Genomic DNA, 13402 nt, shown 5'->3' on the forward strand with positions numbered 1-13402 from the left:
ACCACCAAGTGAGAAGGCAGAGTATGGATAAAAAGAGGCCGTGGACTGCGGCCATTAGTGCAGTCAATCTACCACAGATCAAATGCACAAGAGGAAAGAGTTTGACTTAGAGATAAAATATAAAGGAAGGGAGTGAAAAGAAGGAAAGAGATGGAGAAAAAATAAAAATGAAAGATGGCTAGATAAGGAAAGAGATAAAGAGAGATAGAAGAGATGGAGTAGATAATGTGAAGAGAAGAGAAGCTAGGATGTCTGCAGATCCAAGACGTGTGACCTGGAAAACAAGCTCTCATATGATAATGTAATATTCATAACAATATAATAGAATTTTCCAATTGATAACAATATAAACTCAAGCTCTGCTTTGAGTATGGGAAAGAAGAAGTACAATTAATTACCACAGAATTATCTGGTAAAATATTTCATACCTTGCAGAGGAAAACTGCAGTCATAGATGTAAGAATGAAAGCAAGTAACAAATCCAGTAGCAAACCTTTCATACTTACTCCTAAGCAGGCATCTATTAATGATGCTGTTTAAAAATTATGAGCTTGTCTTATTAGGATATACAAAATATAACTTAAATTGGAAATTTTTTCTGTGACTTTCTATCCCTTTGCCTTTTCTTCTTTCACTGTAAGTCTGTCTTAAATATAAATTGCACTTATATTAGCATTCTTCAACATGGAGTATAAACTGGGTAATAATATAATGTACCCTAAGAAAAGGGATTGCATACATTGATACTGAGTATGGCTTAGCAATTACCATAAATAAATTATATCAGAGTTTCATTTAGTAAATGAACTTTTAGGGACAAAAATCTTGGTTTGATTTTGTTTGTTTCTGTTGTCCAAATATCAGAATACTTCTTAATGGTAGTTAAGAACTGGACACACTGATATAAACCTGGCAATACTACAACATTGTTCAAGAGAGGACTGATTAGTACATAAAAGGAAAGTATCTTCCATTTACTTACTTTGAGATAATTCTACAAATTTCAGAAACATTAAAATTTCCTCTTAGTTTCAACAAAATAACACTTTTTACAACTTCATGATGTCAGGGGCAAAAATAAGCAGTACAGTCCTTATTACATCTTCTCTCCAAGTTATTTTCCTTCTTTTTTTTAAATTTACTTATTTTATTTATTTATTTTTGACTGCGTTGGGTCTTTGTTGCTGCGCCCGGGCTTTCTCTGGTTGCGGCAAGTGGGGACTACTCTTTGTTGCGGTGCACGGGCTTCTCATTGCGGTGGCTTCTCTTGTTGCGGAGCACGGGCTCTAGGCACGCGGGCTTCAGTAGTTGTGGTGCGTGGGCTCAGTAGTTGTGGCTCGCAGGCTCTAGAGTGCAGGCTCAGTAGTTGTGGCACATGGGCTTAGTTGCTCTGCGACATGTGGGATCTTCCCGGGCGAGGAATCGAACCTGTGTCCCCTGCATTGGCAGGCAGATTCTTAACCACTGCAACACCAGGGAAGTCCCCTATTTTCCTTCTTTTTTATTGCTGTGCTGTTTATTATGGCTTATACAACCATGTCTGATCTAATATGATCTTTAATGAATTACCCACAGATGGCCCACAATCTGCTTATTCTACTTAAAAGATTTGTTCATGCATTTATCCTTCCGTATTGTTTCTTGTCCGTTTATGTATTGAGGATGTTTTCATCCTCATTTTCATTTCTATAAAACTGGTAGTAAAGACAGTAATCATATCTCCAATGATTCTTTTCTAAATCTAGAAAAAACGGCTCCAAGAGCTTGTCTCATTTATAACTGTTGTATCATGCTTAATATATTCTCAGTGTGTCCTAATTTTTTAAAACTGTACACATTATAAATGTCTATAATATGCAGATTTTGGCTCTATTGAGGTTTAAATTTAGGAAATATGACCTTGAACTGACTCATAATAATTCATAAGTTTTCCATATGAGTTTTAACCAGAATAGTGAAGTTTGACATCCATTAAGAAACAATTGCCAAATTTCACTATATATTAATCAACTATGATATTGTTACATATATATTTAGGAATGCACTTATTATCTTTCTCTAGGTTTTATATCTATAAGGCCACTTGTAAACAAGGATTTTTTAAAACTATGAAAATGAATATATAATAGAGTCTTCGGGGAAAACAAATGGTACAGAAAGAATCTCTGTTTCTGTGATGAGAGCCCGCACTACGTACATTCATGGTGTGCCTATATGTGTGAGAAGTTTTCAGTATTCAACATCAGTTAGATTCTCCGAGAATCTGTTACTTTCATCATCAAGTAGCCCTCTCTGTAGGACTAGGAACTCTCTTGTCACTTTAACCCATCAAATAACACTAAACAGATGTTATTTTTAGATATTGTATGCTTTTCTTCTCTAATATTTCCTGCTCTCTCTCTCTTCCTTCATCTCCATAATCTAATTTTATCCGTTAAACAAGATGGTCACATTCCCCGCACCTACCCCAAATGAAATTCAAATCTAACTCACAGCAATCTGCTTTTTCTTTTCCAGATTCCTGTCTTGGTCACACAGATAAGTTCGACCAATCACCCAGTGAAAGTGGGGCTGTCAGATGCATTTGTCGTTGTCCACAGGATCCAACAAATTCCCAGTATGTAGAAGAAGGGTAATGGCCGAGTCTGAGCCTGCTGTGGGGTAAATTTAAAGGAGATTGATCTAGGGCAGATGTGACTCTTTGAACAATCGAATCACTTAGCTAATTGCTGCTTGTTAATTATATTGTTTGGCTTGTAAGTCTTTTTTGGCATTTGCTATCTCTCTGTTAGTGTTGAACTAATAATTTAGGTGAAGTGAAGTTAAATAGCCAAGCCAAGAGAATTTGGATTCTTTGGAATAGTTAGCTTGGTTGTGCAGATATATTTCTTTTATTAATAGGAAGAAGAACGTAAAAGAGTGACAGATTATTTGATTGATAGGTGTATGATTGTTTCTTTCATTTAAATAAATTTATCAGCAAAAGAACAGCCTTGTACCGTTTCATGTTTAACATGTTTGTATAAAACTGTTTGAGAGTCTAAAGGAAGATTTTCAAAAAGTATAAACTGAGGTTAAAAAAATCTTGATGGAGCCATACCTCCCACACAATATATTTTATTTTCTTTGTTTAAATCATTTTTGCCTATCTAATCTAGTTTACATTTGTAGAATAAAAACATATATGTTACTTTGGGCATCTGTTCATCATATTAGAAATCCAAATTGTAACTGCTATTTGTAGTAGTTCTGATCATGTAAATAGCCATCTTTTGAAAGCTTCTGTTTTTTAAAACCTCCTTCTAGTTCAAGAACAGCCCTGAGGGTTGCTTGGGTATGTTAGTACCAAAGGTGACTGTTTGTGTCCCAGATGTACTTACGTAAAGCAAGAGGTTATATAATACATCTCAAGATTAGCTCATTCCTTTCCCTTTTGCTCAAAGTTCTTGAGCAAAATTCTTTATTTCATTATAGTGGTAGACTTAATTTATCACATGCTGTTCGGTCTTGAACTAATTCTGTTTATGTTGTCTCAGATATAGAAAGTAAATGTAGTGGAAATTCGACTTTTCAGAGCAGAGGATTGGCTGGAAACATTATAGGGCTTATCTTACAATTACGGTTTAGAATGACATTCATATGTGGCAGTTCTGCTTGGTGAAGACCGTGAGTCTTCCATGGCTGTTTCTCCTTGTTAGCTGAGAATTTGCAGGAGGTAATATTCCAGCCACCTGTTAAATCAAGGCAGATTTTCCAGAAACAAACCTGTACTGTGAACAAAGCAGAGATATATCCTTATGTGTAGGCAACATAAAGACATCCTGACAGAACTCTTAGTCAAGAGGCTGAACCCTGGGAGAGGCCAAGCTGACTTCTGTGTGAGGAGGAATGTTCTCACATTCTTCCTTTCAGAGCAGTTCAGTCAAGCATGACCTGAGTCAATTACTGCACAAGTAAAAGAATCGCTAGTTTTAGTTTATTTGTGGCTTCTTTCATCCCAGAAAGAATTTTATTTGCAGCTTCCTCAGAAGGCATCTTGGCCCACATTGATGTGCTGAAATATTATTGTTTAGAGAAAAAGAACCACCAACGTACAAAAAAAAATTTTTTTTTACAAATGTATTGTAATATTCAAGTGTTGTGTCTGAACTGAGACATGATAAAATTGTACTCAGACTTCAGAGTCCCAAAATGCAATTTTGCACCCCCTGTTATATTGTAACAGGGTGACCATTATGTTTAGAGGGGAAAATATCCTTCTCAAATATAAATTTCATTGAATAAATTGGCAAAATTCATATGAATTTTGAGAACAGATTATGTCTAAAGTTTGGGAGTCAGCATTCATCTAAAGAAAGTACTCAAGCTTTGAGTTCAGGGAGAAGCTTCTCTCAGGCAGGCTATGTGCTGGAGTGACATTTACATTTCCTGTTGACCTCACTGTCACCTTGAGAAAATTTGCCAGGAAGGAATGGAAGTCCTGAGTTTCTAATCTACTCATCCCTGCCATTAGATGGGACTCTATTTCAGCAAGAACATTGGAATTGATGTGTTCTACTTAAAAATCTTTGGGGGAAGAGAAAAGTTTTAATCTCCTTAAAAATCTGTTCCCACATTTATCAGGTGTAACAGTGTCTGTTACAGGAGGTTCTGTATAAGAGGAAAGATAACGGTTGCATGGTTGCATTGTATTCTCAGCTGGAAAAAAAAAAAGGCATACTTATTTACTTCAGACATTAGGCTAACCCAAGAATATCGTAATACAAGTTATACAAGTATCATTTTTTCCTGAGAAATCAGATGATTCCTAGAGATCAGTATGTTACTTACTTGTACAATTAGAATTTAGATAAATATTTAAGTCCTTTTCAAGATTCTGTTCCCTTATTTAATAACCTTCATTATTAGGAGTCATCCTCATAGGGAATTTAAATCTTTCATCTCTGTTACCCCTTTTTCTTCTCCTGAGTGAATTTAGGGAAAAATTGATCATTATCCTAAGTAATGGACGGCTTTCTTTCTTCTGTATTCCAAGGTGCATTATTACACAGGACCTTGTTCTCATAAGATCAATTTTCTGTTCTTTAAACCATTTTGATTACATGGGTTATAGAACCTAGATCCTTTGCTTAATCTAGCCATGACAACATGGGAAAGTGAGCCACAACGCTGAGAGTAATTTTTCCCAGTGGGACCACAATAGTATACCATTCTTATCAGATTTGGTGAAGGTTTGGTAAAGCACTCAAAAAGCTTTAAGGCAAATTGAATTTGTTTATTATGAAGATTCCTCCCCCCATCATAACATCAACAACAACAAAAAATTGTTTTTCAGTTTTTAAAGGCTTCCAAATAAAAAATGTTTTCCATGTAACTTTCAGGCATAGTTTATTAAAATAGCCTTTACCTTCAAAAAAGATTAGGTGATCTGATAGTTTAAAATATCAAAGGGAATTTAGGCATTGTTAGTAAATCAGTAAATAGTTCTGAGGTTACAAGGGGATTCCTTTGCTCCTTCAAAAAAATGAAAAATGTCTATGGTGAAATTAACCCTTATATTAAAAAAAGAAAAAGAAAAACTATTTTAAAGTCCAGAATGTATAAGGGATATTGTAATGTGAATACTGGTCATGAGACCTTGAACATTTTATTTAATTTCTATAACTTTCTTTATATGCAAAATGACCATCTTAGTACCTAAGATACAATATGTGTATAGCATGTGGTACCTGGCACAAAGTAACACTGTATTTATGTTTACTTGTACTGCTTATTCATCGGCATCTACATTGTTACTTTAAAAAGACAGTGATACTGACTGAGGTGTCCACACCCAGGCCCAGTGCCCATGAGAGTGAGGCCACAGGGGATTTCCACTCAAGGACACCTTGACACTCTCTTTGAAACTCATTCTTTCTGATGATGACATCGTTTGTTTCTTAACATATTGTTGTGTCTGTCTGTCCATGTGTATGTATATCTCTGCATCACCTTCTGTTTTTCATAAAATATTTTGTAGAACTTTAGAATCAGAAAAAAAGAAAGTATAGAGGTCATCCAATTCAATCTCCACAGGTACACATGTGAAAAACAGGTCTACATGCAATGACCTTGTTTATTCATTACAGAAATACGAGTGTAAAAACATAATAAGCATAGTCCATAGTAATTCAGAGGAATTGGTAAAATAATAGAAAACTCAAAGAAGGAAATTAAATTGCCTGTAAACCTACTACAGAGAGATAACAATCAATGTTTTCATATCTCTGCATCCAATCTTTTGTTTATAGTGTATACACACACAAACACACACACACACGGTAAGAAAATTGGCATTATCCTATAAATATTTTTGCCACCTGTTTTTCTTACAATATATACAACACGTTTTTCCTACACTGCTAAATACCTGTGTAAATGTGGTCATTAATAGCTGCAACAAATTCCTTTGTTTCATAATTTGTGTAATCTGTTTTCAGCACTGGTTTGTCATGTAGGTTGCTTTTCATATTAATTGTCAGTAAAACAGCAGTGCTAAACATCCTTGTTTTTGAATTTTTACTCATATCTAATCCATAAAAAATGAATATGTAACCATGGAATGTTAATGAATTTTTATGTATTTTTGACAGATTGCTTTCTGTAAGGGTTGTACCAATCTACTCACCCACCAGCATCAAATCAGATATCCCATTTCCCCAAATGCTCTCAGACACTACTATCATTTTTTTAAACTTCACAAATTTGATAAGCAGAATGTGCTATTTCATTGTCGCTCTCATATTCTTTTGATTACCAGAAAATTCTAACATTGTCATATATTCATAGGTCATGTGTAATTGCCATAATTTCTTGTTAAGTAGCTCTGCTAAGTAATTCTTTCTCAGCCTCAGCTCATGTCCCTCCATATTTTTTTCCACAGTGTGCAGAGGCCTTCCTGGGTAAACCTACCGTGCTCTCTAGTACTGTTCTACTTGTTTGTTTCTCTCTCCTCCCGTTGAACGTTTTGAATTTTGATCTTAATCTCCACAGTGCTGACCTTCCCCGTCATCCCTCACCTTTTTCTCCATCCTCTGAGCTTAATGAGCATAACATTTCCAGCAAGAAACCCAGGAAATCCGTTCATGCCTCCATGGTCCGTTTATTTGGAAACTTAAGGCTATGTCATTTCAGTAATGTGAAAGTTACTTTAACACACACACACAGAATTCTTGTACTAGAAACTAATCTGGAAAGCAGCTGACCTAACTTGAAATGGTTCTACTACAAGTTATGATAATGGCAATTTCTGAATCCCTTAGAATACTCCACTTTTTTCTTCTCACCAGCATGCATTATCTGGTTCTTTCTTAACACCAATCCCTTTCTCATCAGCATCTGCTGTTTTAAATTTATTGACATTGTGTGTGCTACAGTGTGCCTTTGCTTTTTGGTTATTATTATTCACAGCTCAATAAGAAACATTAGCATTTTCAAAAATAAAACTGACAACTAATTTGGAGAGAAAACATATTTTAAAAATACTTAGAGATTTAGGGAACTCTTTGAGGAACATTGTATATAGTTTGCCATACATGGTCTCTTTATGTGCTTACAGACCAGGCAGCAATTTCTCAAAGAACTTGATCAAAATTATGTTCACAGACTGAAAAAAAAAAAAAATAACTTTAACAAACAGAAACAGAGATGCACTTTTATTACGCAAAATGTCTTAAGCTTTAATTCTCAAAAAAATAGTGGTATAGACCAGTACTGTCCAATAGAAATTTCTGTGCTGATGAAATGTTTTAAATCTGAAATGTCCAGTACGGACTTACTAGCTACATGTGACTACTATGCACTTAAAATGTGGCTAGTGAAACTGGGGAATTGAATTTTTAATTGGATTCAATTAATTTTAATTTTAAGAGTTATGTATGACTAATGGTCACCATACTGAACAGAGTGACAGTGGACCATATACACATGTTTAAATAGAACATTAAATTTCAAGTATAATATTTACATTAACCTACTTTTTACTTCTTCTTTGCCTTTTGAAAGGCCTTAGAATTTTAGATATTATTCAGTGATACATTTTCAAATTTAAGCATTTCACTTTAATTGATTTTGCCCATAAAAAAATTGTAATTTTGTACTCAGTGGTAGGACACATCCATTAGAATTACTTAGCAACTAAAATAAAAGAACATGTTGACAAACTATGGAAGAAACAAATAGTCTTGGAAAAACATGACTTTTTTTTTCTTAACATTTTATACACCCCAATTAAAGCTCTTTCAGAAGAACTGAGCCTCACCTGTTATTTTCAAAGTTATCAGGGTCTTTTCATTCATTTAAGGACAGATCGATCTACAAATCCTTCAGGAAATTGTGTCATCTTACCTTGTCTTTCCTCAAAATGGAAAACACTTCAAACTTATTCATTTTACAGAAGATAAAATTGCTTCTCTTTACCACACAGCTTCATTAGGTGCTTCTGTTGTCAAGTACACACTAGCTCACTCGAGGCTCAACAAAAGGAAGAAGAAATAGAAATCATGACATTTTCCCCATAAAGTATCCTCTCACAAAACTCTTCCAAGATAGATAGCATTATGCAAAGTGATATTTTATTGCTTTAATACATACATTTCTAACATACCCTATTTGATTGATCTTGATTTTTCAAAAGAAGCAAAAATTTAAGAATTTTCTGGATATTATAAATCACTGATTAATTTTGACATATTTGAGAATTTTTTTTAGAATTTCTATGAATACAAAAGAATAATGAGAGGAAAATCTGAGAGGTTCAGATTAGCACCTCATGGTCACCTAAGTTTTATGTTGCCTTATCCAATGCTGAATTATATTATTTTTTAATAGGACTATAGGGAGAATTTTTTTTTTTTTTTTTTTTTTGGCCACACTACACGGCAGGCAGGATCTTAGTTACCTGACCAGGGATCGAACCTGTGCCCCCTGCAGTGGAAGCGCGGAGTCTTAACAACTGGACCGCCAGAGAAGTCCCAAGAATTTTTAAATGTTTGAGGCAAAAGCATCTTCTATTTGTAGATGCTTTATTTCACAACTCCAACTGGCTAATTCTGGTAATGCATTGCATTTTCGTGTGGGAAGCTTATAACTTCTATAATAGTGCACTTTTTCTCTCAAGAGTCTCTTTTTTCCTGAATCTTTATGCTGGGAATGAACTTGTAGTTGTGCAATACATGCTATTTACATTCAAGAGTACTCTCAGTAAATGGTGCTATGTGCTGGGCTCAGTGGGAACTAGTAAAGAAAATAAGAAATAATCATTTGGGACCAGTCATTAAGCATTGACAACACATAAATAAGGACATGTTAGCTAATCATTTACTTGACAATCCAGACAAAATATTAAAATATTTGTATAAAGAATCAGACAATTGAGGAAATTACTCATACATTCTCTGTGTGAATGTTAATTTTCAAGACAGACAAGTAAACTAGATCATGGCTAATCATGCCACAGGGTACTCATTAAACTGTTTTCATTTGCGCTAGAGTGGATATTGATTGGAGAGGATTCCTGGTGTTTCCATACAATCACTCTGTCCCTCCTGCTGATATTGCTTAAAATGTCTAAAAACATGCAATTCAATAGTTACACTTTGAATCATATCACCTTAAGATTTTGATTACTGAATTTTATTCTCTATGTATTAGCTGCTCAGAGATTTATTTCATTTCATTTTTAAAAAAATTTTAAAAGCCCCTAATGGGTATTATAGTTGATCTTGGTTTTGTAAAGATGTAATAAAACAGTTGAAGCTGTATCACCACAGCTAAGGTACTGAATGTTTGGTTCACTATTATTTTGGCTAACTTTCTAAAGAAGACACATGAGCTAAATACATTTCTGGAATCAAATGAAAGCTTCTAGTATTGGCAGGAGCTACCAGTAAATACATTCCTAATTACTTGTTTTTGACAGGGAGATGTATGATACACAACAGAAATGACCATTTGGAAGCTGTCATTAATTGGCAGGTCATCAAACAAAACACGTTCTCATTAATTTTGGTTTTATTAAATTCATCTCCTCCCAATAGTTGGAGTTATCTGAGCAGGTGATAGAACTAGCATGGCAAAAATGTCACTCCTTCCCTTTACCCCATTTGCATGATCAATAATTAAACTCCCAGAGGCTTCACAGTCATGTCCGTAGTTTGAACTTCTCAAAGTGTAGTATGAAGTTAAAAGAAAACTGGTATTTTAAGCACCTACTAATATGATACTGTGCGAACTTTAGTATGAAGAAGACTCAGAAACCCTCCATCACAGTGATCTCATGACAAGTCTATATTATTTATTTATTTCCAAAAACTAAATTGTTTAGCAAAATGCATAGGAAAGCACGTGTCCTCTTTAGGCAAAGGCAGAAACTGAGTAATCGTTTCAAAAGCCTTAAAAGTTAAAAAAAAGAAAAAGGAAAAAGAAAAGACGTTATTCATGTACCTCAAGAAACCTTACTAAATATGAAATTTCTCTAATGTTGAATAAAGTTTGCACTTTGAAAATTATATATGCATCTTTCGCTTATACCAAAAAGATGTGAATTGGATTAACATTTTTAATCAGTGTTTCCCAATCTGAGAAACCTGAAGATATATTCGGTGTAGCATTCCTAGCATTCTAGAAGCATTCCTTGCCTCCAAAGAGTTCATTTTGGACCACTACCCCTCTTCCTCTTCTGCAGTAGAATTTCATTGTGAACAATCAGAAATGGGTGAAAGAATATGAGTGGAGAGAAACAGAAATATGTGTAGGTTGTGAGTAAATGTTTGACTTTCCTCCTGGATGTGTAGGTATCTACATTTCCTGAACACTGTTACTAAAAGAGAGCTTGCTGTCTTCTGGGCACCACACTCCTGTTCTATGTCCTAGAGAAGATCACTGTTGGTCTATTGACTTTAACCAAAATTTAACCTTCCCTAATATAAGAGGGGAAACAAATTCCTAGAAGCCTGATTTCAGGGCCTAGATCTATAGAAATTAGATCAGTACATAACCAATATGATCTATGGTTGCCATATTGATGTTAGACAAAAATTATATCTGACATTTATTGAACTTACAGTGTGAAAGGGATTATTCTAAGCAACTTTCATTTACTATCTCATCTTAATTCTCAAAACAGATCTGTGATATAGGTACTATTATCTCTATTTTATAGGCAAGGAAACTGAAGCACAGAAAGGCTAACAAAAGAGCCAAAGTTCATGCAGATACCAAGTAGCAAGCCTGGGACTTGAACCAGACTTTTCAAATGCATGCATTATTAACCACTATGACATATGACTTCCTCAAATTGGATACTATGATATTTAAAAAATAATTATAGCTTCCCAAATAATTCCTGGTAGATATAATAGTATTCAGGAAATGCATTCCTGTCGTTATAAGCATTTCAAGAGCTAGGTAAAATACCAATAATATCAATTTTCCATTTACATTTACCTAACTCAAGCAAGCTAATATAGTATAAGGCTCAAGTCTTTTTTTAAAAGTAGATTTTAAGTATATATCATCAACGTCTTTTTTTGTTATAAAATACGTTTGCTTGTATTTATCTGATTTTTACTTATTAAATTTCTTGTCAAAGTCTCCATCTAACCTATTCCTCAGGAACACCACTGGATTTGCTGATGAATTATTATAAATTCCTGCATGCAATATAAGTGCTAATTATTAACCTTCCTTGGATATGACACTGTACACTTAATAGCAATACTGATTTTTTAATGATTTAATTTCTGTCTTCAAGTTTATTAAAGAAACTTATTCTAAACCTTTAAAGCAATCAGACTCTTATTCTAGCTAAACCAGCTTTACTTAGACTGAAAAATTTTTAGTTGCTACCATTCCTAAAGGACTCACTTTAGTTTTAGCTTCAGAGAAGTGGGGTCATCTTACCTTCTTGATTTCATATGTCAAAATCTTTGAAAATTTATAAATCTATCAACAAAATGTCTTAAGTATACTCTGAATGACAATGGGTTTGAGCCCTGCTAAAGAAGTGAGAAATTTGAGACCCTAATCAACATTTTCAGCTTCCTTGATGAAAAGGCTGCTGGGTACAAGAGTTTCAGATTTTGATAATCAACCTTTTTATAGGGTTTGATTATTTTAAATTTTTATTTTAAAACCCCATCAGGTGAAACACTTATAATTCTACATTCATTATTAAAATGCAGTTGTTTTATAAGTGAAGAAATGTTGAAAGTGGATTTTTTTTCTATTCTCCATGCTGTTTTTTGTTTTTACAGATGTTCGAAGAAGAACAATTTATGAATACCACCGAGTAGAACTACAAATGTCAAAAATCACCAATATTTCAGCTGTGGAGATGACCCCATTGCCTAGTAAGTTAACATGTAAACATAGCTAGGTGGGAAAAATGATTTGCAATTTGGATGATCTGATCTTTTTATGCATGGGTCTTTTGATCCTGCGTGTATATGGGGATGCGCGGTGATGTTAATTTTGGGAGAGTAGTCTTTTTTTTCTCTCTCTCTCTCTCCATGCTGCCAATTAGTCTTGATGCATCCATTCTCTCCTGTTTCCTAGCATGTCTCCAGTTTAATGGTTGTGGCCCCTGTGTATCCTCTCAGATTGGCTTCAACTGCAGTTGGTGTAGTAAACTTCAAAGGTAAAGGACAGTAATGCAAAATATTTTAAAACTTTATGAAGACTTGTTCTACTCTTCCATTGAATTTTGAATGTTTCAGGTGTGTTGACTGGATATGCATGAACAAATGTACATGTGTTAAACAAAACACCAAAATGCAAAAAATGCTCAGACATGGGAATGGTAGTATTTTCCTTTGATTGCTCAAAGTGACCATGAACCTTTGTAGTCCATAAGATAATTATCTGACATATATTTATAATTGCTATGGGGCTTAAGATAGATGATGATTGTGATTGATGAATCTATAAATTGCTGCTGTTGGTCCATATTCTTCAGAAATCATGGTACGACATACCTTCACAATAACAAGGATGGTTTATGCATAATCACATTAACAGTCTTAGCAAATTCCTATAAATATCTCAAAGGTTACTAACCAAGATTAGAGGTGTGGTCTGAGGCTGAGGAATACAGTGACATTAACTGGACTCTACATAAATAGAACGTGCGGTTTGGGCCTGGGTTGTAAATAACTGACTTTGAAACTTAAGCTGAATCCCTTGGTTGTGTCAGAGAGGTTTACTGATTTTCATGAATGGCAAAGAGGATTTTTCAGTCCTTAGAGTTTTTTGGAGACTGAATCCTCATTTGTTGGAAATGCAGAGTGAAGACATTTAAATGTGTTTTATTTACTCAACCATTTTGTGCAGCAGTTATGTCCCAAGCGCTGGGAGAGCAGCAGTG

The 13402-nt window shown here is 34.4% G+C and overlaps 1 protein-coding gene across 4 annotated transcripts in view; it reads left to right on the forward strand.

Moving 5' to 3' along the window:
- PLXDC2 (plexin domain containing 2) overlaps positions 1 to 13402 on the forward strand; it is a 416967-nt gene that overhangs the window by 291767 nt on the left and 111798 nt on the right. For all 4 annotated transcript variants that reach the window (XM_082449772.1, XM_082449774.1, XM_082449773.1 and 1 more), the window contains 3 exons: positions 2518 to 2617; positions 12294 to 12389; positions 12595 to 12676. In XM_082449772.1, coding sequence (XP_082305898.1) covers positions 2518 to 2617; positions 12294 to 12389; positions 12595 to 12676 — 278 coding nt within the window. The remainder of the gene's footprint in view (positions 1 to 2517; positions 2618 to 12293; positions 12390 to 12594; positions 12677 to 13402) is intronic.

This window comes from Balaenoptera physalus (assembly GCF_965194825.1).
Source record: "Balaenoptera physalus genome assembly, chromosome: 2".
Taxonomy (NCBI): Eukaryota; Metazoa; Chordata; class Mammalia; order Artiodactyla; family Balaenopteridae; genus Balaenoptera; species Balaenoptera physalus.